A 26,202-nucleotide genomic window follows, 5' to 3' on the forward strand; every position below is an offset into this window, starting at 1 on the left:
CTCACTCCTTTGTCTGGTAAGTTCCTATTGCAGATCTCTGTCTCTGGGAGACTTCCAACTGGGAATCTCCCGCTGAGGCCACACCTCTAGATTAGGTTAGTGGCCCCTGATTCACGCTGCTCTAGCATTCTGCCATGAGAAACCTCACTCTGCTGCAGGTAATGATGGGTTTAAAGTCTGCCTTTCCCCAAGTCCATGTGCACTTTGAGAGCACAGCCCACATCAATCTTTATCGCCACTAATTACCGAATGAATGAATGAAGGAGAAATGAGATACAAATAATTTTTAGGCACACTTATTACTCAAGCTCCTGGCACACTAAGAGTTCCCAGAATTTAGGATATGAAAATTCTTTTGAGTATTGATAAAATAACATAAGCTAGGATTACAAGCTAATAGTAAAATATCCTATTGAGAGCCAATGTTTGTTCTATACATATCTGTTACAAGAACTTGGAAAAACAATAAATGATAAGTGCCCTTTAGTGTAATTCTAACTAAAACTGCACATTCAATGGAGAGAAAAAACTGGATCTCAACAGAATATTTTACTCAGTTCAGGGTGGTCACACTTTTTCCACACTTAGTTTTTTTTTCAGATGAATTCACAGTAAGTTTGAATGTTTACTGTGCAAGGTACTGGCAAGAAAGAGACATTCAAGGACAGGCTGAGATCTAATGCACGTGAGAGAAGGGACACAGTGGGAGGCCAAAAGAGGGCAGCCCCTGACGGGGTTTCAGGGGAAGGCAGGATGCAGAGCGGGGACAGTGCTCCAGGCTAGGAACAGCCCAGGCAAAGCTCTGGCAGTAGTGGGAGGGTGCAAGTCAGGTGCTGGGAGAGAGTCTCCTCCGTCTTTAGGAACCAGAAGATTTCACTGTCCTGCCACAACATTCTGAAACTTACATCTTTCAACTCTCACACACAGTCCTCCTTTAATTTTGCTTTTCTTTTTTACCTAAGTTTTCTCTCAAGATCTAACTTTAAATTCCTATGGTCTGATCTCCTCTGGGTCTAATTCATTTCAATTTAGTATTTACTAAGCATCTATCTGTGTCCAAATCTAAATATGGGTTTAGCCATGTTGTAAAGTTCACAAAATGCAATTAATGCTTTTCTTTACTGTGCTGTGTATATTAAACTAAAAAGACAAGATTATTCACTGTTATTCACAAGATTCGGCAAATACCTCAAACAAGTAGTAAAATATGATGTGCCAGACCAACAAAGCCCTGTATGTCTCAGGCATAGCAGCTTTTATTCTGTATTTGAGGAGGAAACCTCTTAATTTTTAGATTTTGGTCTTATGTCCCAAATATCTAGGAATAAGAGTATAATCTGAGGTGGTGATAGGGTCCTGCCTGAATCACAGGCAACTGCTACTCCTGGATTATTCGTTCAAAGTTAGGAATACATATACAACACACAGACACAGAAGACAGGCCAAGGTACAAGAGAGTGAAAGAAATGTAGCAATGGTGTATTCACCTCAGTCCGTCCCTCACACAGATGTAGAAAGACTGATCTGTTTTATATAAGAATGTTATAAAGCTTAAAAGGTTAATCAGTAGCACCAATAATGAAACATTAAGGCAATTATTAACCAATCTCATCCTCACTCCCAGGAAACAACAACAAATAACTACTTTGGCCAGTTAACAAATGAATTATGGTTTAAAAAAAAAAAAAAAAAAGATGTGCTAGACTTACCGTGTTACAGGCAGGAAATGAAAGCTCAGAAATCTGCACTTTAGAAAGTTCACTGAGCCGAGAACCATTTTTAATTGCCTTAATTTGTTCTTCAAACTGAGACTGTGAGTAGAAAGTAAAGTGTGGGAAAACCACAATTGTCAATTAATACTTTGTTTCTTCCTACACATTATAAATGAAACATAATTGTCTTGTAAGGAGATTCAAAATAAGACCTCATTAAACCGAATGCTCCAAAGCCTTTTCAAACATAACTCCTCTAATCTTACCAATCAAGGCAGAGGTCAAGATGGTTAATTAAGAAAATACCACTACTTCCGGCTGGGCGCGGTGGCTTATGCCTGTAATCCCAGCACTTTGGGAGGCCAAGGCCGGCAGATCACCTGAGGTCAGGAGATTGAAACCAGCCTGACCAACATGGAAAGACCCCATCTCTACTAAAAAACAAAAACAAAAACAAAATTAGCTGGGCATGGTGGCACATGCCTGTAATCCCAGCCACTTGGGGGGCTGAGGCAGGAGAATCGCTTGAACCTGGGAGGAGGAGGTTGCAGTGAGCCAAGATAGCACCATTGCACTCCAGCCTGGGACAACAAGAGCGAAACTCCGTCTCAAAAAAAAAAAAAAGATTAGTTCCATGAAAAGCTCATAATACTTTCAACAAAAAATATTACTGATAATAATAGATAAAAAAGAAATAGATTCAATATGACACCAGCCTCCCAAGAATTATAACTATCATAAAGATTTTGATGGGATTAAAAGATGTTTTTTACAACTTACCTTTGCTTTCTCAATTTCTTTTGTAACATTAGAAAGAAACAATTCCCATGAACATATATCAGATTCCATGTCAGGATATGCTGCGGTATCACTGAAAAAGTATAATATAAAACTGCTTTAGAAATTTTAAAATTATAAAAGCACTTACGGTCAAATAAACATCTAAACATGAGCGAAAGAGACATTTAACATAATCACATACACACAAAAACCCAACTATTTTTAAGAAATTGCTTATCTTGTAAACTTGCCACTAGAGACACTTTAGACAATTTTAATTATTAATATAACAAAAAAATCTGAAACCGAAAGGCAGAGAGAAAATAAGTCTCCTGAATTTTAAGTTCTCTTCCCAAATTTAAAAGTTTGACCATTCTTCATTTGACATCTTTATGTTTAATATTAAAGCCAGCGTCTGCATTTAAATATTTTTTAAAAAGGTAGTCTGAAACATTCAAAAGATTCCAATCAAACTCTAATCATTACCTTAATATAAAAATAAAGGATGAGCCTAAGATAAATTTATAATCTCAGCACCTCATGAATCTCAGCACCTCATGAATCTGGTCTATTGAAAGTGACAGATAAATTGACTACTCCTAATTGAGAAGATCAAAAACACTACCAATCTGTGGGTACAGTAAGACCTCATTACACATATTGAAGAAACAACAGAGCATTCTTTTTACCCCTTTTCTATGTTTCTATACTTTGGTGGAGGAGGCAGAGTTAGCATGGTATCCTGAAGAAAGAAGAGTTGATACTATTTGATGAAATGAGTCTGAGATTATCTTTGTTTCCCAGATGAGCCGCAATGCAGCCTATGGTGGGTGCTTAGTACAGGCGGTTGACTACCACTTGGTCTCAACCTCAGCTGTACTAGTCCTGTATTCTAAATCAGCATATTATTTTACTTTTAATCCGAAAAGTTTTCTCATGAAAAAATTAAATCTTGAAAATGAAGAAGGGGCTGGGCATGGTGGCTCACACCTGTAATCCCAGCACTTTGGGAGGCCTAGGCAGGCGGATCACCAGGTCAGGAGTTAGAGACCAGCCTCACCAACATGGTGAAGCGCTGTCTCTACTAAAAATACAAAAATCAGCCTGGCGTGGTGGTGGGCGCCTATAATCCCAGCTACTCGGGAGGCAAGAGAATCACTTGAACCCAGGAGGCGGAGGTTGCAGTGAGCCGAGATCACGCCACTGCACTCCAGCCTGTGCGACAGAGCAAGACTCCATCTCAAAAAAAAAAAGAAGGAAAGAAAGAAGAAAGAAAGAAAGAAAGAAAGAAAGAAAGAAAGAAAAAGATACACTAAAACTGTCCATGATTCACATAATCTCTGGTTCAATGCTGAGGGTTTGAAATTTGAATCAAAAGGCAAGCACCAGGAAGGATCAAAACCCTGGGATTAAAAACACAAAATCTGTGTATAGAACATGATAAAAGGACTCAACGAAAAGTAGTTCCACATAGAGAAGTGCTAAGTACTAGGGTGAAGAAGATCCTCTAGGAATCCCAGGCAAGCCTTATCTTAAAAACAAACAAGGCCGGCCAGCGCGGTGGCTCACTCCTGTAATCCTAGCACTTTGGGAGGCCAAGGTGGGTGGATCACGAGATCAGGAGATTGAGACCATCCTGACTAATATGGTGAAACCTGTCTCTACTAAAAATACAAAAAATTAGCCAGGAGTGGTGGCGGGCACCTGTAGTCTCAGCTACTCGGGAGGCTGAGGCAGGAGAATGGCGTGAACTCAGGAGGCGGAGCTTGCAGTGAGCCGAGATCACGCCACTACACTCCAGCCTGGGCGACAGAGCAAGACTCCATCTCAAAAACAAACAAGAACAAGGCCAGGCACGGTGGCTCATGCCTGTAATCCCAGCACTTTGGGAGGCTGAGGCGGGTGGATCACGAGGTCAGGAGATACAGACCATCCTGGCTAACATGGTGAAACCCCATATCTACTACAAATACAAAAAATTAGCCGGGCGTGGTGGCACGCACCTGTAATCCCAGCTACTCGGGAGGCTGAGGCAAGAGAATCGCTTGAACCCAGGAGGCAGAGGTTGCAGTGAGCCAAGATCGGGCTACTGCACTCCAGCCTGGGTGACAGAGCAAGGCTCCGTCTCAAAAAAACAAACAAAAACAGGTAGAGATTTTGTTGAGGGTTGAAAAAAAATTAATATGTGTGAATATACATTCTTGTATGCTGTCATGTAGACTGTTAAATAATAGCTATTATGGAAAGCAACTTGGCAAAAAATTTTAAAAGCCTTGAAAATGTGATCTTCATTCCAAAATTTTACTGCATGGAAATGACTAATAATGTGCATAAAAATTTAACTATAAGGATGCTCACTGCAGGGTGGCTTATATTAACACAAACTCACAAACAACTCCACTGTCCCAGCACAGCAGTGTTTGGTAAATCATGACATGTTTCTATGCTCGATTACTATCCAACTTTTCAAAATTAGGTTGGAGAAATGTAATTACCAATATGAAAAGAAATTTCCTATATACTATTTAGTAAAACTAATTCACAAATTTTCATTTTTTCAAACACTTCACGAATTTATTCCAAAATACAAATGTTATATCTCCATTTAGAATTAGGAATGATTTTTATCATTTTTGTTTGTATGTCTTAACTTTTCTACAATTGAACATGTATCAATTATATTAACTATTAAAAATAAAATGGTCCTAATACAAAATAATGTTTTTCTCAAATGGTCCTAGCTTTATCTTCTAAATGACATGCTGAGAACACCCACGAAACTGCATTACCAGCTAATCAGCTCCAGCTTCTTCAGATAGGCTTCTGCTTGTGACTCCATGATCTGTAGCTTATACACTTCACTCTCCTTCCAGTTTTCAAGTACGGATACCTGCCAGTAGATTAGAGGACATATGAGTATTTTACAAATGACAGCCTGAAACTATTTTAAAGGTTAAAACTTAAACATTCAAACCACTTTCCCATTTCTCCTTAAATGAAGCATGATGATAGAATCACCAGAACTTGATTATATCATAGGTGAACATGAATTAGACTTTGAGATTTGAAAACAGAACAAAATGACATTACAAATGCATACCTTCCATGATCCTTTTTGCAGATATGAATAACTGTACATGGCTTTCTGCTTAAGCTATATATAAGCACAGAGCCAGGTTAACTGCATGTGCACACCAGTGTGCATTACCTATGGTCCTGCAGCAGAATAACCCTTAATAAAGGCTGCATCCTCTGCAATTTTAGAAAAGCCTCAGAGAAGCTGTTCACAGCAAGGACATCAAAAGCCTTCGGGGTATGCTTTTAAGATTCTAGACTCTCTGTGGCTTCCCCACAAGCCAACTGGCCATTTTTGTGAGAATCACTGCAGGAAATGTAGAATGGCCTCGTGGTCCAAATGATTCATTAAATAGCCTTTTAATCCAGGTGTCAGTAAACTTGACAGGGCCCACCAGGCAAACCTGCTTACCAAACGGTGGTGTGAATTAAACAAGCTCAGGAATACGGATGCCGGTGTAGGACCCACAAAGTATTCATACTTTGGCTCTTTTTCCTTTCCTGTCCTTAGAAGCAGGTACATAGTCAATTCTTAATTGAAAAGCCTAATGTTTGCAGACTGTATAAACTCAGCCTTTTCTTATTTTACCAGAATAATCACAGACACATATGCCAATAAATATCATTTGTTTCTCAGCTAGAGAAACATAGAGAATCATGTTTCGGGAACTAAATAAAATACAGCCAGACGTCATAATTTTGATTTTTGTCTCAGTAGTTTCTCAAACAGTGTACTGACATTGCTATATATTCTTCTAGGGGCGGGAGGAGCGTATTCTTAATACGTGGATTATTTTCAAGTTCCTTTCCAAGTATTGGCAAATATGGTTGGCTACTTCATGGTACATCACTTGATTAAATATGATGAAAGTATTCAAAGTGTATAATATAGGAAACGACTGAATTATAATGGTGAATAAGGAAAGCAGGTTACAAAATTTGGTGTACACTATGAGTGCATTTAAGTAACAACACAAGCATACCGGTAAAACATTACAAGGCTACAGGCAAGGAAAAAGAGTGGTCGTTTTAGGGAGGATACATTATGGGTGACAGGATATCCTTTATGCACCACACTTTTCAGTAATGTCTGTTATGCCTCATATGTCATTAAAGAAACACAAAAACAAATGACAAATGCCATAGCGGTCACTAAGTGTCATGGACTCACCTCTGCAGCCACAGCTCTCTGATGACTCTCTTCATAATCGTCTTTCCCTTTCTTTATACACTCTTCTATTTTCATTTTCTCATTTGTAAGTGTGTTGCTACAAATATTGAAGGAAAAAAAAACCTTCTTGAACAAAATTTCACAGTGAGATGACAAAGGTTTCAGGCTGGATGAGCTTTGAAATCGCACCATCATAGCCTCAGCTACATCTTCCAGAGCAGTTTCTCATCTCATATTTTACTACACAATACACAGACTCAAGTGTGCTCTTTGTGCTTTACAAGTGAGCAAAGGCAGATATGAAATGGAAGTGCACATTAGGTGGGCATGCTGAGAATCACGGTGAGGGCACTGTTCCAGTTCACCATTTTTATGAGGGAAGGTGGAGTACAATCTGGCAACATTAATAAACTGTATACGCCGGGCACAGTGGCTTAGGCCTGTAATCCCAGTACTTTGGGAGGCCGAGGCAGGCAGATCCCTTGGGCCCAGAAGTTCAAGACCAGCCTAGACAGTATGGCAAAACCCTGTATCTACAAAAAATACAACGGTGGTGCGTGGCTGTAGTCCCAGCTACTCGGGAGGCTGAGGCAAGAGAATTGCTTGAGCTGGGAGATGAAGTCTGCAGTGAGCCGCGACTGCATTACTGTATTCCAGCCTGGGTGACAGAGCAAGACCCTGTCTCAAAAAATAAATAAAAAAAATTTTTTTTAAAGTAAGCTTTATAAAACATTCCCTATCCTTTGAGCCAGAAATTCTGTTTTGACGCATATTACAAGGACAGAACCCAAAGAGAAAAAGAAATCTGTACAAAATTATTTAAAAAACGGGATGGGAATGTGCATATGAAACAATACTCAGTGAGAAAAGCAGAATGCAACTGCTTATCACTGAATGTACTGGTTACCAGTAGGTGAAAACATATTATTTCCATTAGCAAGCAAGGGTTAAAAGGAAACTTTGCACAGATTCATAATAAAAATTTAATGAACCTATAATTATAAAGCAATAACAGCAACAAACTACCAGCCTACAGTGGAGACGAATATTCCAAGTAACACAAAAGAAAAGTTTTTAAAACATGTTTTTAGTTTCAAGTTAATCCAAAAAAGGTGGACAACAATAAATTCAGTATTTTTATATTGACAATGGGAAATAAATGCAGAAATCTTGTAAAATAAAAATATTTAAATATTCAAAGAATATATTTATAAATTAATTTTTAAAATGCAACAGAAATAGAAATAAAGAAAATAGAAACATAATTATTTAAAAAGAAATAGACATGCAACAATATATTTCAAAGTCTACTGTGCTTGTTTGTACTCCTGGCATTAAAAGTATTAAAAGATATTAAAAATAAATTTAAGCTTAATTTGCCTGATTTCAAGGGACTGATCCAGATGTAATTCAAGTTCCTTTTCCTTTCCATCATTTTTCTGGGTATACCTATAAACGCATAATCACCAAATATTAATTAATTTTGAAAAAATTTTTTAAGAGGACCCACACACAGTAAATTGTACCCATATCCTTAAAAACATTTCTTGATTTTTTAATATATAAATTTTTACATCTTGTTGCATTTTTAGTATCTTCTAAATAGGAAAATAATTTGAGGTCATTTCCCTTTTGGGAAATTTTCCTTCCAGATTACCTTTTTTTCACTCTAAGTCATATGCTTACAGGTAAATCACCCTATCTCAGTCTAAGATGTGCAGCTCAAGATGGTTTCAACAAGAGACAGAGAACACAGGTACTGTGGCATCATCATCAGTGTAACCAGAGATTCTTATTCAAAATGAGAAGATGTGGATTCTCATTCAAAATGAAAACAGCCTTCTACTCTTTAAAACAGAACTTAAAATCAAAACAAGCATTCATGCACACATGCGGGTGTGCGCGCACACACACACACACACACTCTCTCTGATAATCCTTCAAAACGAGTGTGTGAATCTCCGATTCTTGAGCCATGCCCTGCACAAGGCGGGTTCTGCCTCTTCTTTCATGCTACCCTGAGATACCTTTGCAGTCATCTCTGTTTACTAAAGCTGCTTGTTTCTAATACGAGCCAGTTTAACTATTATTTTACTTCTTTTGTAAAACACTTCCTCCCTCCTCTAAATAGACAAATACTGGGTGACACTCTGACACTCTCATGGAAGCCCTGCCTTCTTTCATAGCCATCTGTGGTTTGTGTCACTGTACCAATCATGAGCTCTATGTTCTAGTCATTTCTTAATGATTACTAAATGTGATCAACAGCACAGAAACATTCAAGAAATCATTTTTCATGTCCTTTGTGCATCTCTGAGAAAGAGATCCAAAAAGCTTAAAGATTTTACTTAAAAATCTAAATAGAAAAATTGAGCTTTAAAGCATTTATTTGGAAAACGTAAAAAGCAGGCCAGGTGCGGTGGCTCATGCCTGTAATCCCAGCACTTTGGGAGGCCGAGATGGGTGGATCATCTGAGGTCAGGAGTTCGAGACCAGCCTGGTCAACATGGTGAAACCCCATCTCTACTAAAAAAAAAAAAAAAAAAAAAAAAAAAAAAAAAAAAAAAATAGAAAAATTAGTCAGGTGTGGTGGTGGGCACCTGTAATCCCAGCTACTCGGGAGGCTGAGACAGGAGAATTGCTTTAACATGGGAGGTAGAGGTTGTAGTGAGCTGAGATTGCACCATTGCACTCCAGGCTGGGTGACAAAAGCAAAACTCTGTCTCAAAAAAAAAAAGCAAAAAACTTAGAAGCGTATGGCTTATCTTTAAATTGTGACAGGAAAGGTAAAGAAATCTATTAATAAAATGGAAAAAAGTCAACAATAAAAAGTTTATTCTCCAGCAGAAATTAACTTTTATGCTAGTACAGAAAAAAAAATCTTCTTATCATTAACAGCCTCTAGTTACCTTGTCTAGTTTGACAGTATGTCTGAACTGAACAAAAAAAGTATGTTAAATATAAGTATTTCCACATTTTTTAGTAACAAAATGACCAAGACTGGTCATGCTTAAATATTAGAGGTAAAAACCTTTACAGACATTATCGTTTCCATAAGTGTGTTCTTCTAGTGAAGCTACTTTGATCATCAAAATGACATGACACAGGGAGTGAAAATTCTGAGGCAGTGTTTTACTTTTCCTCATTGTTTGAGGACTGCCTAAATGTAATGCTAGCAAGACTCATAATGAAAGTCATCTGATCATATGGCATGCAGCATGGAAAAACACAAAAGCCCTTGAAAGGTGAGTGTGTAGCGTGGCCCTCCAGTGAACCCAGCCTCCCATTATTCATGCCCTTGAATCTGAACCAAGCCTATGACTTGTTTTAAGGAATAAAAGGTAGCAGAGATGATGCTGTGACAGTTATGGGCCTGAACCTTCAGGAGGCCTAGTGGCTTCCACTTCTGCACCATTTGAAGTCCTTAGCCACCACGTAAGAAGTCTGGCTATCATAATAGAGATCACATGGAAAGACCACATAAATAAAAATCACAGAGAGGCTACACAGAGAGAAAGTGAGACCAAGCCACCCCAGCATCCCAGCTGAGGCCAGCCCCAGTCATCACCCAGCTAAATTCAGCCACACGAGGACTCCTGGCAAGACCAGCAGAAGAATGGCCCAGCTGAACTCAGCCCAGATTGCAGCACCATGAGCAAATACAATGGCTGCTAACCAAGACACTTGACTTTGGGTGTTTTCTTACACAGTAGTAGAAAACAAGCTGAAGAATTTGACCTATCACTGTTTAGAGTGGAGGGAGGTTAGGGATGGATCACAGAGAATCTTAAAACACACTCTTGGCCCACCTGACAATCATTCCTAGGATCTGTGTATGTTACCAAATTATTCACACTACAAGACAAATTTTAATAATTTATAGATTCAGGATAAAAGTAATTATAAGTAAAATAATCATCACAGAATCTTACTTTTGAAAAGAACCTTAGATTTTAGACCAGCCCCCATGTTTTGCTGATAAGAAAAAAGAGGGCCAGAGAAAGGGATGGTGTTCAAACTGGAAGGAAGTCAGTTCCTTGGGGATTCTCAGTTCCATGCTACTCTCACTTTTATATAATTTATCTGAAAAAATGTTAAGTTTAGAAAAAAATTCAGGTGAGATAATTACTCAGTGAATACTTTTTTAAATGAGACAAAACAATGAAAGCAGTATCTATTCATTTTTACTTTACTTGATATAGTTTAAAATTAAATATCAAAAATATGAAAATAACCAAAAGCCACAATATTTTTTTTAAATAAAAATTACTGCCTTTCAATCATTACTTACATTTCACTGGCATTTGAAACCTTTTTAATTTTCTTCTTCAGTGATTTTAGTCTTTCTTGGATTTCTTTTTTTTCCTGTTGCCATTTTTTAATTTCTCTTTCCAAATCTTGAAGGAACCAATCTAATTCCGTCTTTGAGATCTAAAAACATTTAGAAAGTACTTAAATAAATGGTAAAATATACTTTTTAACAAAAGAGACTGAAAGGCTAGAACTGTGATGGCGTCACAGCTTAAACAATCACTCAAGTTCAGTGGAACACAGTCCCAAGCTGGCGCCCTGTGGCAGACTATGCCCCCCAGCCAAACCTGGGACACCAAGTCACACCAGACAGCCACATCCTACCCACTAGATGCACCTGATTACAGTAAGGCACCCCGAAGAACCACTCCGATGTGCCCAGAAGTATTCACACTTCACTCTCCAGCATAAATGATTCTCTAATCTATAGGGAGTCTGTACACATGTTTTAGTTAGCAAGGCCAATAGTTTTTGTTTGCTTTTATAAATATAAACGTAATCCTCTTGCTGGTCATTAAAGGCATTTGGGTTGAGATACCTGCCAGAATTTCAGGCAGTGTGACAAAGAGAAATGAAAACCTCTTTGGAAACAATGCTAGTTACTGTTCCCCTGGAGGGTTTGGTACAGCACCACTTGACACCCAACCCTCTTTGTCAACTTCCTATGTAGTTGCTGGTTTGAAACTTCTGAATCTACACATTCTCTAAAGGTTTGATGTCTTTTTTGAAGTATCATCTATTCAATGGTAGCAAGGGGTTTGGGTGGGGCACATGCTTATAAATACCAGTCATTTATAAGTAAAACATTCCCTATGTTAATATTTCTAACAATTAATTTAAACGTGAATCAAAGCAATATTTAAAGGAAACAAATATTTTCTAGTTTAAAATCTCACTATTATCAATGACGGCTTAATGAAATCCTAACTTCACATTTGCTTTAGGGAAACTTTTAATTTTTTACTTCCTATCAGGTTCTCTACAGCCTGAACTTCCTGCTTAGGCTTAGAGCACACGTAGGTCACTGAGGAATACAGTTCAGCTATAGAAACTCGAGGTCTTCTCTGTAAGAAAGGACACTAAAGTCAACCTACATGGATTCCATAGGAAATCATGGCCCTCAGGTCAAAAGCTCTTATCAATTTAAGAGACCACTACTCCCTTTTTAGCCTCAGACACCAAGGTTTTCATGCTTTTTAAAGGCAAATTTGCTAACCAGTCAAGGTCCTTTAAGATTTCTGAATCCTACAGCAGGGATAAAGTTGATTTTGGCACAGGACAACTGTTCTTAGGTGGCAAAAATTGAACAACAGCTCAGTAACGTTCCCTTTAACACGGGAACCAGTTCTTCCCACATCTTCTTAGCTGCAACCTTGTTGATCCTGAATTTCTTGAGTCATTACTGCGACTGAGGTGACCACCATGCCTACTCTACTTAAGAATCCTGTGTTCCACCTAGTTCGGTTCTACCAGGACCAATGTGAATTTGCATGCCTTGCTGCTGGCAGCCAAGCCAACCTTATTTCTCACCTATCCTGTGCTCCTATTCTGGGCCAATGATCTCACCTGGGATCCATCCCTTTGGCTGGGAGATTATGTGCAACCACAAGGTTATGCTGAGGCATAAGAAGCTAGTTGGCAACAAGTACCTAAGGGAGTTCAAGTATCAAGAAGCACAAAGTATTATAAACACATGTGCACATACATACACATATAGCTCAGGCAGCGAAAATACTACATGAGTTCATCTTCTGTTTGTATTAACCACTGCTGAATGCCATAGCTGCCTCACAATGCTAAACAGGTCAGCTATCACGAGCTTGTTTCTGACTGCATGGAAGACAGAATGATCTCCTGAACCTTTTTCTTTCAAACTTAGCATAAAACGAACAGGCTATACACAACTGTATCTGCTATATTACAGTTTATTGACATAACTATAAACTATTTTTCTCAATTAGAAAAAAACTTGTTTTGTTATCTTTTTTATTAAACCTCAGTGTTGTTCTAAAATAAATATTTGAGGTACCTTTGATAATATATACATAAATATTTAAAAGACAAAAAGAATGCTAAGCAGGTAAAGAAAACAGAATAAAGAGAGAGGAATGACAATACAAAACCATGAATGAGAGTAATGTAAAAATGAATGGCATGCGGTCCTAACCATTCTTTAGAAATAACATTAAAACTTTCTGTCAGACAAGGTCAAAGAGAAAATATAATGAGCTGTACAATTCAATATAAAACATGAAAACAAACCAGTTGCACAAGAGAGGCCCTGGGAGTGATGGCAGACAGAAGAGCCTCACGAAGAGGATGCTGCAGAAATGCCCCACAAGACCAGCACAGAGCCTGACACTTAAGAGAACATTCAAGAAATATCTGTCACATGAAAGAATGGACAATATCCCCAACTCCGTACTAGCAGTAAACAAAGCAGCAAACTTCACAGAATGTGAGCCTGATGTCCTCTGATGTAGGCTGATAGAGAATATGAAAACACAATTCATTAAATCCAGCTTTTCAGGGGCCAAGCACACATTGTTTGATAAACATTTGCAAAGCTCCTAGTTTGTATACTGAGCTAGGTGCTGTCAACCAAAGATAACTTTAAAAACCACCCTTCTGGGCATGGTAGCATGTGTTTGTAGTCTCGACTACTCAGGAGTCTGAGGCAGGAGGATCCTTTGAGCCCAGGAGTTCTACCTTGGCAATACAATGAGACCCCCATTCAAAAAACAAACAAAACAAAAAACAGTCCTTACTTTCAAGATCACAGTTTGGTAGAGAAAATATGCATAAAAGATAATTACTATACCATACTATTCAAAAAATTAATGTGAAATGGATCACAGACCTAAATGGGTAAGCAGTGCCCTTGAAGTAGACAGGGGTTTCTTAGCTATGACACCAAAGGCACAAGTAACAAAAGAATAAGAGAAATTGGACTTAGTGTACTCAAAGTAAAAACTTTCGTGCTGCAAATGATACCATTAGGAAAGTGAAAAGGCAACCCACAAAATGGAGACGGGAGATACATTTACAAATATGGAAGATGGAAGTAAATATCTGCAAATCATGTATTTGATAAGCAACTTGTATCCAGAATATAGAAAAACTCTTTGTTTTTGTTTTTTTGAGACAGGGTCTTGCTCTGTTGCCCAAATTGTAGTGCAGTGGCAAGATCATGGCTCACTGCAGCCTCAACTTCCAGGTCTCAAGTGATCCTCCCACCTCAGCCTCCTCAGTAGCTGGAACTACAGGCATGTATCACCATACCTACCTAATTATTTATTTAATTTTTAAATTTTTTTTTTTTTTTTTGAGACGGGAGTCTCGCTCTGTCGCCCAGGCTGGAGTGCAGTGGCGCAATCTCGGCTCACTGCAAGCTCCGCCTCCCAGGTTCACACCATTCTCCTGCCTCAGCCTCCCTAGTAGCTGGGACTACAGGCGCCCGCCACCACGCCCGGCTCATTTTTTGTATTTTTTAGTAGAGACGGGGTTTCACTGTGGTCTCGATCTCCTGACCTCGTGATCCGCCCGCCTCAGCCTCCCAAAGTGCTGGGATTACAAGCATGAGCCACTGCGCCCGGCCTAATTTTTAAATTTTTTGTAGCGAGTGAGGGTCTCATCACATCGCCCTGGCTGGTCTTGAACTCCTGGGCTCAAGCAATACTCCTGCCTCAGCCTCCCAAAGCGCTGGGATTATAGGTGTGAGCCACCAGGCCCAGCCCTGTTTTTTTTTTTTTTTTTTTCTTTTGAGACAGGGTCTCACTCTGTTGTTGCCAAGGCTGGGGTGCAAATGGCATGATCCTGGCTCACTGTAACCTCAAAACCCCTGGGCTCAAGTGACGCTCTCAGCTCAGTCTCCCAAGTAGCTGGGACCACAGGTGCGCACCACCATGCCTGGTTAATTTTTTAACTTTTTGTAGAGATGGGATCTTGCCATGTTGCCCAGGCTGGTTTCAAATTCCTGGGCTCAAGCGATCTTCCTGCCTTGGTCTCTCAAAGTGCTGGTTTTATAGGTGTAAGCCACCGCACCTGGCCCAAAAACTCTTATAAGTCAGTAATAGAAAGACAAACTCAATTCAAAAATGAATAAAGGATCTGAGTAGACATTCCTCCAAAGAAGATATACAAATGGCTAATAAGCATATGAAAAGATGCTCAATATTATTAGCCTTTAGGGAAATAAAAAATCAAAACCACAATGAGATACCACTCCACACCCATTAGGAGGCCTAAATAAAAAGACAAATGGTGATAAGTGTAAGTGAGAGTGGAGAAACTGGAATCCTCATATACTGCTAGTAGGATGGTTTTGGAACAGGCTTGCAGTTCCTCATACGCTTAAATATGGAACTGCCATATGATCGGCAATTTCACTCCTATGCATATATCCAAAAGAAATGAAAACGTATGTCCACAGAAAAACCTGTCCATGAATGTTCACAGCAGCATTATTCAGAATAGTGAAAAAGTAGAAAGAACGCAAATGTCAATCAACTAGTGAATGAATAAAATGTGATATAGTCATACAATAGAATATTATTCCACAGTAAAAAGAAATGACACACTGATACATATTAACATAGATGCATGTACATGGATGAACCTTGAAAACACTATAAGTGAAAGAAGACACTTATAAAAGACTACATGTAACATGATCTATTTATATAAAATGCCCAGAATAGATAAATCTAGAGAGTAAATCAGTGGTTGCCAAGGGCTGGGATACAGGAGAGAATGGGGAGTGACAGCTAGTGGGTATCAGATTTCTTTTTAGGTTGATGAAAATGGTTGAAACTTAGATTGTGCTACACACAGACCTGGGCATATACCAAAACCATTAAATTGTCTATTTTTAATAGGTAAATGTTATACTATGGCTAATTATATCTCAATAAAGATGTTATAAAATGATAAACCATCTCACATAGTCATTATTACCACCACTGCATTAACAAAGGCCTGTAAGCAAGCCTGAGGTTGCCATCAACAGCTGTTTCCTCAAGAAAGTGATGCCCAAAGGAGAAGCAGGAGGGAGTCAGGCTCAGGGAGAAGGAAAACCACTCCAGGCAGAAGGGATGGTACTGGGAAAAGGTTTGGAAGTGAGAAATCGAACTACAAACATTATCCATTAAATTAGAGAACAATGTAAAGAACTGGCAAGGGAGAAGGTAGAAGATGAAGCAGGCACCAATCACAGAAGGCTCTTGGTAATTACTGAGTGTTAGTAAATTACTGGTGCTGACCTACTGTAGTGGAGGGATGGCATTCATAGCTCCATCCTTCACACTCTGTAGCCACTCCATTTGTCATGTGACCTTGCAGTTCCCTTCACTATTGAGGCAAAGTCTATTTTCCCCAGCCCTGACTCTGGCTGGCTATGTGACTGCTTTTGCTGGTGGGGTCTGAGCAGACCTGAAGTCAGTAGAGGCTTGAAAGGTGCCGTATGGCCATCCTTGCTTGCCCTTGCACCTTCCTACTGCCTTCAGAATAGGATTTTCAGGGTGGAAGATGCAAGACATGTGGAGCAGAGCTAGTTGTCCCAGTCATCCCAGCTGAGGCCATTCTAGATCAATCTACAGCCAGCTGACCCCAGATATGTAGGCAAGAACAGCAAAGATGCTGCAGAGCTCTTGCTAGCCCAAAGGTGAACTGACCCAGCCAAGCCCAAGCAGGACCAGCTCCTACAGAATCCAGACTCCTACGCTTAGCGAGTACAGTCACGTGTCACTGGGGTTTTGTGGCTGAGAGTTCCTCAGCATTATTATGACAGTGATTAACTGATATGCCTACACTGCTGTAGAGTGGTGAGAAAAGTTCCTAACAGTTAGTTGAACTGGGCCGTGGAGCTGAACTTCTCTTAAGGGAGAACAAATGTACGGGCTCTGAAGCCTGACACGGCCTGTTCTGCCACTTCGTACTGGTGTGGCTTGGGGCAAGCTGCATCAGCTGCTCCCACCTCCATTTCCTCACCAGGAACATGGAGATTTATGTACTAGAGTATAACACTATTGTATAAGGACTGTTTTGAGATTAAATACATGTAAAAACAATTGAGTATAGCACATAGTAGGAGCTTCACAAATGTTAGATTTAAAAAAGGCTGAACTTGACAAGGACCCATCACTGAAAAAGAGAATCCCACCTCCACACCGGTGTGGGCTGAGGAAGTTTTGGCAGGCAGGGCCAAGATTCTGTTTTAATACAGACAAAGGTCCAAAATTCTACCCCGTAAATTATTCTGGGCCAAATAATTTGACAGTGTTTTAAGAGCTAATGTTGACTCATTGCCCATTTTAGCATCTCATTAAAGCACCTTAAGACCATATGTCCTGGGCAGATAGGGAGGGACTGATTAATTAAATATGGGGTTTCTTTTTGGGGGTGATAAAAGTTTTCTGGAATTAGACAGTGGTAATGGTTACACAATAATGTGAATATTCAAAAAACCACTATATTGTACACTTTGTAATGGTGAAAACAGCAAATGTTATGTTATGTGAATTTTATTCTCAAACAAAAATGAACCTATGTCCTTCGGCAATATTGCAACCAGTTATAACCTGCCAGTCATAGGTTAGGGTACAATAAAAACAACAAGAGATTCAGGCTTTAAAAAAGCTACTTTGGGCCAGGCACGGTGTCTGACGCCTGTAATCCCAGCACTTTGGGAGGCCAAGGTGGGAGGATCACAGGAGGTCAGAAGTTCAAGACTAGCCTGGCCGACATGGCGAAACTCCATCTCTACTAAAAAATACAAAAATTAGCCAGGCTTGGTGGTGTGCGCCTGTAATCCCAGCTACCCGGGAGGCTGAGGCAGGAGAATCACTGGAACTCAGGAGGCAGAGGCTGCAGTGAGCTGAGATCGTGCCACTGCACTCCAGCCTGGGCGACAGAGCAAGACTCTGTCTAAAAAATAAAAATACAAAAAAAGCCACTTTTCCGCTGGCAGAGAATAGATAACTGGCCTAATTACCTATAGAGGCCATTCCTAGCTCATGAATAATAATAGAACCCCATCAGCTATATATAATACCTCGCTCAGATTTCTACTGATGCTTAGTATATGCTAAGCATTCTTTTTTTTTTTTTTTTTTTTTGAGACAGAGTCTCTCTCTGTCACCCAGGCAGGAGTGCAGTGGTGTGATCTCAGCTCACTGCAAGCTCCACCTCCCGGGTTCACGCCATTCTCCTGCCTCAGCCTTCTGAGTAGCTGGGACTATAGGCGCCTGCCACCATACCTGGCTAATTTTTTTTTTTTTTTTTTTTAGTAGAGACGGGGTTTCACCATGTTAGCCAGGATGGTCTCGATCTCCTGACCTCATGATCCACCCGCCTCAGCCTCCCAAAGTGCTGGGATTACAGGCTTGAGCCACCGCGCCTGGCCATATGCTAAGTATTCTTAAAGTGGTTTGTAAAAAAACAATTTTCTTAGCAGAGGCACAAGTAGAATTTTGGGTGGGGCAGTTCCTCGAGTACTGTACCTACTACCTCTGGCTAGTCCCTGTCCTTTTTCAACTACCCCAGGTGAGCCCTCACAAAGCTGTGAAGTAGACAATACATTATTAATGAGAAGACTGAGGGTCAAAGAGGCTGAAGAAATTGTCTAGCATCACAAAGCTATTATATGGAGGTGCTGGGGTGTGGTGTGGGCAGTAGGACACTAATGCACTCAGACTTCTATAGCTTCCCTGTTTTTCTGTTCTCTATAAGGGGCTGGGTATGCATTTGCTACATCCAAATGCGGCATCAAGTAACTGGAGTAAAAGGAAAAGTTGGTTAGCTCATAACCTCAGCAATCTGCAGTCAAAGGCCAAAGGGAAATATCAGGAAAAGCCACTCGTTTCTTTCTATGTTTATAAGAAATTTCTCCATGAGCTATGAGCATAACCACCATTAATAAAGAAATGGCTGTGGCTAAATCTCATCTACTCTTGTGTGAACACCAACCCAAGGAACTCAGATTAGCGACTTATCCTGGTAGGGAACAGGGATACATTTTACATGGTAAGTCTAATAACTTATCAGGCCTATAATTTGGGGGGCTTAGTAATTGCCCTTTTAAGGCACTCTTGAGTAGGGCCACACAACAGCACACTCAAAGCCTTAACAAGTTAAAAAAAAGCCTGAGAGCTGGAGCCCTCCCCCTGGGTGCTTTATTTCCCAGACTCTTCTGGACTGACTGTACAAAGAAAGAGCCTTGATGAACTGTGCACACAGAACACACAGTCAGACCAGCGATTTATAAAGCCGGGAAAGCCTCTGCCAGAAAGAAAGATACCTCACCGGCTGAATGCTACCTTTAAAACTATGTCTCCAACCTGCCTCATCACTCAAACAGGCAGCTACAGACATTTCCACATGGATTTGTTAAAACTGAAGTTTCCTGAGGCAATATAAAGGTTATAAAACTATTTTGTTTTGTTAAACCCCCAAGTAGCTTATAGAAACTTGTGTTTCATGTGTCAGTATGCTATGTAGGATTTTGTTCTTTTTTACTTCTCCCAGCCAGGAAACTGAGTAAAGTCTTAGGATCTATTTAATTCTTCTTGTCCTTAGAATCTCCCCAGTCTCATCTTGAGTATAAACAGGTCCTGGGGAATGTTATGACAGTTACCTTTACGAACTGACCCTAAGATTTCTACTAAAATCTTAGTAAATAGGTTTCCTGATTAAGGTCCCACTAAGCTAGTTTTCTTCTATTTAATGTTACCCCAGCTATTGATCCAGACTTCTGGAACAAATTCCTGCTTTCTTAAACGAATTAATATTCTTTTGTTACCTTTCTAAACAGATGATGGTAGCTTTTAAAAACAAATGCACCATGATTTCCTCACATCTATGATTCCATTTGCTCACTAATTCAATCTGGCTTTGCCACTAATTGCTATCCCTCCACTAGCCATGTATCTGATGATCAGTCTTGACTAACAGAATTCAAGGTCAGCAGATATCAACAAAATACTCCGGGTGACTTTACAGTTCTAGTATGTCTAAGGCTCCTTGTGTTATTCTTATACTTCCTTAGGAGTAAGATGAAGATGACGATAATAACAGTAGCAGCCAATACTTACTGAGTCCTTACTAACGAGGCAGTTTTAAGTACTTTATAAGTATTAATCTAACCATACAAAATGTGAGTTATTATTACTAACATTTTCCAGGTAAGGAACTAAAGCACAGAGAAGTTAAGTAAATTGCCCAAGATTAGAACTAGTATAGAACCATGCCTAGATCTGAACCCAGCCAGTCTGTCTCCAGGGCTCTCATTCTGAACCTCTATTGCTATGCTGCTTCTCAATATAAACAAGAATTCACCTCAGAGTTCAGTCACCATAAAATAGAGTTTTAGTTAACCAAGGAAACTGAACTATAGCTAAACGAAAACCCAGACTTACAGCCCCTTTCTCAAGGCAGTTTGCAGAAGTTCTAAAGCATGGCAAGAAACAGCCACTTTAATATGTCATGAAGAAATCTGAGGAAGGCAATTCTGAGAAAGAATCTTTTGTTTAGCCAACAATGCAGAAGTTCAGCTGAGGCTGCACAAGCACAGTTACACTCATATTCTCCTAACTATGCTACATGCAATTAAAGACAGGTTTCAGATAGGATTACCTTGTTTTCTTCTAAGTGCCTTTTCAACTTCTCTTCCAGGTCCCTGGTCTCTTCTAAGCCCTTAAGTTTTATCTGCTCATAATTTTCATATGCTTGTTGAAGTTGGTCTTGTAATACTTGGTGCTCCTTTTCAATCCGTGAAATTTCCCCCTAAAAGTGAATTACAAAACAATCTATTAAAAATCATTTAAAATGCCTACTTATGATTTGTTCTTTACTGTTTCTTAAACAAAGGAGAGTAAAAGGTAGATGAAAATTTACAAGGGAAATGTCACAATCATTCAGGAATTAAAAACCCCTAAACACTGTTTAGCAAAACCAGCTCTTTTATAAATATAATCATTCATATTATTGGAATTCATAAATTCTCCAATCTATACTATAATTAGTTCTGAATATTTGCTTTAGAAGGGTTCAATATTAGATCAACAGTTTGATTTAAATGTCACTCTCCACAATTAACACCAATGATTATTTATTAGGTTTAAAAAGCTGCACATATTATACATATTTTAGATATAAACAGAACATTTTAACTTTGGCTTTACTTTTAGGTGTTTCAAATAAATAGTTGCTGGTTATTTCAAAATGACAAATTAAAATATTATCTATGAATTATTGTCAGTTATATTTCTTGCACCAGCTTAACAACAACAACAAAAAACCCCAAACCCAGAAACCATTCTGTTGGCAAACAATAAATGTCATTTATGTAATTATTTTTTAAAAGCTTTCAAACTGCATATAACTCTGAAAGCGCATCTGTTTGATGCTGGCAGCTTCTCCAGCTGCAGGTAACTGTCCTCCCTGTGGCAGCCAGGCTTTAGAAATCTATCCCAGGCACAAACCTGGTCCAGCTCTGACATTTCCTGTACCTTCCCCCAATACCTTAGTATCTTTCAAGTGTAAAAAAGCAGGGAATCAAGTATTTGAAACCCTGTGAATGATCAGTTACAGAATGGTGAATTATGGTCAGATTGACCATACATACCCTTTTGCCTTGGAGCATGCCACTTTGTCTGCCAAAATGAAAGTTTAGTACTATAAATAGAGTCCATGCTTAACTAAATTAAACAGTCAACCTTACTATCACCCAGGAGCAAAACTTTATGGTTTAAGACTTCAGTTACCTCCGTTTTAATTTTTAATTCAGCAAAAGGATCACGGTGAATTGTAACTTGCTATCATGAATGAATTTACATGCCCCAAATTACCAACAGAGACAGGCAGGAAGCTAAATGCCACCTCTATGTTATCACATTTAAACTTCACGATACTTCTGTGAGAAATACATTATGTTCGCCTTTAATAGATCAGAAAACCAAGTGAGGCAACTTTTCAAAGTCCCAGGAGAAAGTAGCAATGCTGGGATTCAAATGCAATTCTCACTGGTTGAGAAGCCAGCAATCAACTATACTAGCATCAAGGTCCTAAAACTAAGAGCTAATTTAAGAAAGCATTTGTGAACATTCCCATCACTGATAAAACATTCATTTGATGGTCAAAAGCACTGACTCATTAAACAACAGAGCCTACCTGGTTTAAAGCTAAGCACAGCATAAGACTTCAACAATGGTAAACAGGCCAAAATGTTCACTATAAGACTGTTTGTAAGCATAAAAAGCTGACACAATCTAAATGTTCAACAACAAGAAATTGGTCAAATAAATGATCGCACATTAATAAAATGGAAAACCAAGTATCCATTTAAAATGATGCTATAAATCGTATTTACTCATATGGAAACAAGTCTACAATATATTAATTGAAGCCTGCAAATTTCAAATACAATATATATGCTGTGATCCCATCTTTTAAAAACTATTGTTTAATTATATGTAAATGTTCAAACATCCTGGAAGGCTACACATCAAAATATTAACATGAGTGATGGGAAGGTAGATGATTTTCAATTTTTCTTTCGTAATTTTTGGTATTCTTCATTTAAAAAATTTAAGAACTCTATATATTATTTTTATCATTAGCAAAAACTAAACACTATTTGTACAAATAGCAGCAGGAAACACAAGTTCTGACCTTCTTCCTACTTAACTAGACATTGATCTTGTCAAACATTCCATACCTAACTATAGAACTGCTTTTTAAATGACAGCATGATATTTCATTTTATAGGTATATCATAATTTAACTAGTCCGCTATTGATGGAGGTTTAGATTGTATTCAATTTTCTGCTGATTCAAATACAGACAAAACAAACATACAAATCCCCTTGGCTCACTGGTCTCTCTATACATATATGAGTGCAGATCGATTGCTAACTGCCTTCCCAGAAATTTCAGTTTCACTATCTTTCAAAATGTGAATGATTGCTTTTCCTGTTTCAAGTGGGGTGGGCATCTGTTTATATGTTTAAAAATCATCTGTATTTCTTTCATTGTGAATTGTCTATTCACATCCATTCTCATCTTTGTGACAGGTTGTTAATCTTTTCCTTACTGATTTATAGAAACTTTGTATGTTAAGGAAATTAGTTCTCTATCTGTTTCACACTGCACATAATTTTCCTTCTGTGTTTTGACATGTGTATGTATATATATTTGTTCTTATACATATGCTATGCATATAGGGTATACACATTATATGCATGTGTGTATGTATATAAACATACTTTTTTCCCATGCTGTTTACTGATCTTATAAAAAATTTTTCCCGTTTTTTTCCTGGATACTTTTATAGGTCCATTTTTTATGCTAAAATCTTTAATCTGCCTGGAACTTATTTTGGTATAAGGAATGAGGTAGGAACCAAGATTGATTTTTTCTAGATGGCAATCCATTTCTCCTATGTATTTAATAATCCAATTTTTGCTCAGTGATAATTTGCCATCTTTGTTTTTGTTTTTTGTTTTTTGTTTTTTTCCAAGACAGAGTCTCGCATTGTCGCCCGGGCTACAGTGCAGTGGCGCAATCTTGGCTCACTGCAACCTGTGCCTCCTGAGTTCAGGCGATTCTCCTGCCTTAGCCTCCCAAGTAGCTGGGGTTACAGGTGTCCACCACCACGCCCAGCTAATTTTTTTTTTATTTTTAGTAGAGATGGGGTTTTACTATGTTGGCCAGGCTGGTCTCAAACTCCTAACCTCGTGCTCCACCCACCTCAGCCTCCCAAAGTGCTGGGATTACAGGCATGAGCCACCACACCCAGCCAATTTACCATCTTGATTGACTGACTGATTGAGATGGAGTCTCACTCTGTTGCCCAGGCTGGAGTGCAGTGGCGTGATCCTGGCTCACTGCAACCGCCACCTCCCAGGTTCAAGCAATTCTCCTACCTCAGCCTCCCAAGTAGCTGGGATTACAGGTGAGCTACCACACCTGGCTAATTTTTGAATTTTTAGTAGAGATGGGGTTTCAACATGTTGGCCAGGCACTCTCATATTAATGGTCTATGTATGTGGTAATATAGATAGATTTATATTGTGTTTTGATATTTAGTTGCACAACTCCTTTTCTTAGTTTCTCTTCCACACCCATTCTTGATGTTCATTTTTACATATGAAGTTTAAAATCAATTTGTCTAGTTTCAAATTAATCCTGTGCAGTAACCAAGCCTCTTGGTAGTCACAGCCTTGTATAGACCTCTCCTACCATGTATCAGGGTTGGTAGATTGATCTATGTGACCAAGAGAATGCAGCAGAAGTGATAATTTGTGACTTCCTAAAGCATTGCAGCTTCTGCTTGGGATCACACACTCTGGGAAAAGCAGCCCCATGAGGTCAAGCAGGGCTAGGTGGAGGTCCACAAGGCAAGGAACTGAAGCTTCCTGACAACTGCCAACACCCACTTGCCAGCCATGTGAGTGAGCTATCTTGGAAGTAGAACCTCTGGCCCCAGTTACTCCCGCAGATGACCAAGCCCTGGTCAACATCTTGGCTAGCTACATGAGAATCTCCAGAAGCATCCAGCTAAACTGCTCCTGAATTCCTGACTTAGCGAAATTGTGAGATTTCACAATTGTGAAATATTTACTGTTTTAAGCCACTAGCTTTGAGGTTGTTATATATACAGCAATATACATAACTAATTTGCCCTGTTCATGTGTATACTGGGATTGTGTTAAATTTTAAAAAGCTTTAGGGAGAACCAATCTCATTATCATAATAGGTGTTCTTATCCAAGTACATGAAATATCTTTTCATTTAAGGCTTCTATGTGTCTCTCCATAGCATTTTAAAAATTTTCTTTATATACATTTAAGTATTTTATCTCTTTTTTGGTATTGAAAATATTTTCTTTCAACATACTTTCTAACAGGTAACTGTTTGTACATATTTTTATATACAAGTATAGGTTTATATAGGTTAGTATGAGTTTTCAGTTGATCATTTTGGATTTTCCTGGTCCACAGCCTTAGCCTCTGTAAATAATGATACTCACATCTCCTCTTTTCTATCTTCTTTCTTTCTCACATCTGCTTTCTCAGTTAATATACCCAGGATAATAATAAATATTAATGGTGATGTTTTACCATTAAGCAAGATGATGGCTTTTGGCTTAAAATATTAACATGTTGAGAAATATTCATCAATTCCCATTTTCTTACTAGTTTTGGTCAAGACAGTGACCTGAATTTTATCTAACAGCTTTTCAGCAACTTTGAGTTGATAAGACAACTTTTCTCTTATGATGCATATTAACGAAGTAAATTATATTAGTAGGTTTTCTAATTGAATAGTTATTATGGTAAAGAAGGTCTTTATAATATCTTTCTGTATTATTCACATGAATAAGCTTACTTATAAATTATTACATGCTCATTATACCAGTTAAAACATTAAAGCTGGCCAGCCTGGGTGACAGTGAGATGCTGTCTCAAAAATAATTAAAATAAAAATAAATAAAATAAAATTTAAAAAATAATAAAATAAAACAATAACACTGTTATAATTTGAAATAAATATGCTGGGAAAAAAATTACCTTTTCCTTCCCTTCTCAAATTTCAGCAATAAAAACAAAATCATTTTTTTGTTATGTTCTCAAACTTATTCCATGATAACTTTGTGTGGAATAAGCTGACTCCAAAATAGTTCTAGTTCATCATTCCATCTAGATAAATTAATGAAAACTAAACCTTTAAACAGTTTAACGTAATTTTGACTCACCTGTTGTTCCTCAAAAGGATTATATGGCTCAGTATTGACTTCTTGGTGTATTATGTTCCAAGATACCTGTGGGCAAAACAAAAAATTAAAATTCACTTTATCTCAATTGCTCTAGTAAAATAAGCCCATCAAGTAATAACACTTTAAAACACACCCACAATTTTTTCAAGTTTTTTTTCCCATTTAGATCATGTTCCATGCTTTCTGTAAACATGTATATTAGGAAAGTTATTTAGAATTAGTATAACTGAAAATGATTATGATCCATTGCTCTTAACCTATTTTTTTCAAAGCGTCCTAGAAAACATAATGAGGAGTGGGGCAATTCAATAAGGATTTAATAAATTCATACCCTATAAAGGCAACCATAGGAGAATCTTGATTTCATCTCATGCTTGTTA

At 38.5% G+C, this 26,202-nt stretch overlaps 1 protein-coding gene and 1 long non-coding RNA gene across 19 annotated transcripts in view; one reads left to right on the plus strand and one right to left on the minus strand.

The window, feature by feature from the left end:
- LOC134736654 (uncharacterized) overlaps positions 1–26,202 on the plus strand; it is a 99,071-nt gene that overhangs the window by 16,233 nt on the left and 56,636 nt on the right. The gene's annotated exons all lie outside the window — the stretch shown is intronic.
- The window catches only part of TTC3 (tetratricopeptide repeat domain 3), a 124,995-nt gene that overhangs the window by 9,091 nt on the left and 89,702 nt on the right, over positions 1–26,202 (minus strand). For 17 of the 18 annotated variants that reach the window (XM_055279656.2, XM_055279655.2, XM_063639263.1 and 14 more), the window contains 8 exons: positions 25,802–25,867; positions 20,680–20,829; positions 11,030–11,169; positions 8,119–8,187; positions 6,739–6,835; positions 5,282–5,382; positions 2,493–2,583; positions 1,710–1,811 (listed from right to left, as the gene is read on the minus strand). In XM_055279656.2, the coding sequence (XP_055135631.2) occupies positions 1,710–1,811; positions 2,493–2,583; positions 5,282–5,382; positions 6,739–6,835; positions 8,119–8,187; positions 11,030–11,169; positions 20,680–20,829; positions 25,802–25,867 (816 nt within the window). Of the gene's footprint in view, positions 1–1,709; positions 1,812–2,492; positions 2,584–5,281; positions 5,383–6,738; positions 8,188–11,029; positions 11,170–20,679; positions 20,830–25,801; positions 25,868–26,202 lie in introns of those variants that run through there. The other variant, XM_063639262.1, reaches the window with a different exon arrangement.

The sequence above is a fragment of the Symphalangus syndactylus genome, chromosome 5 (assembly GCF_028878055.3).
Source record: "Symphalangus syndactylus isolate Jambi chromosome 5, NHGRI_mSymSyn1-v2.1_pri, whole genome shotgun sequence".
Lineage (NCBI taxonomy): Eukaryota > Metazoa > Chordata > Mammalia > Primates > Hylobatidae > Symphalangus > Symphalangus syndactylus.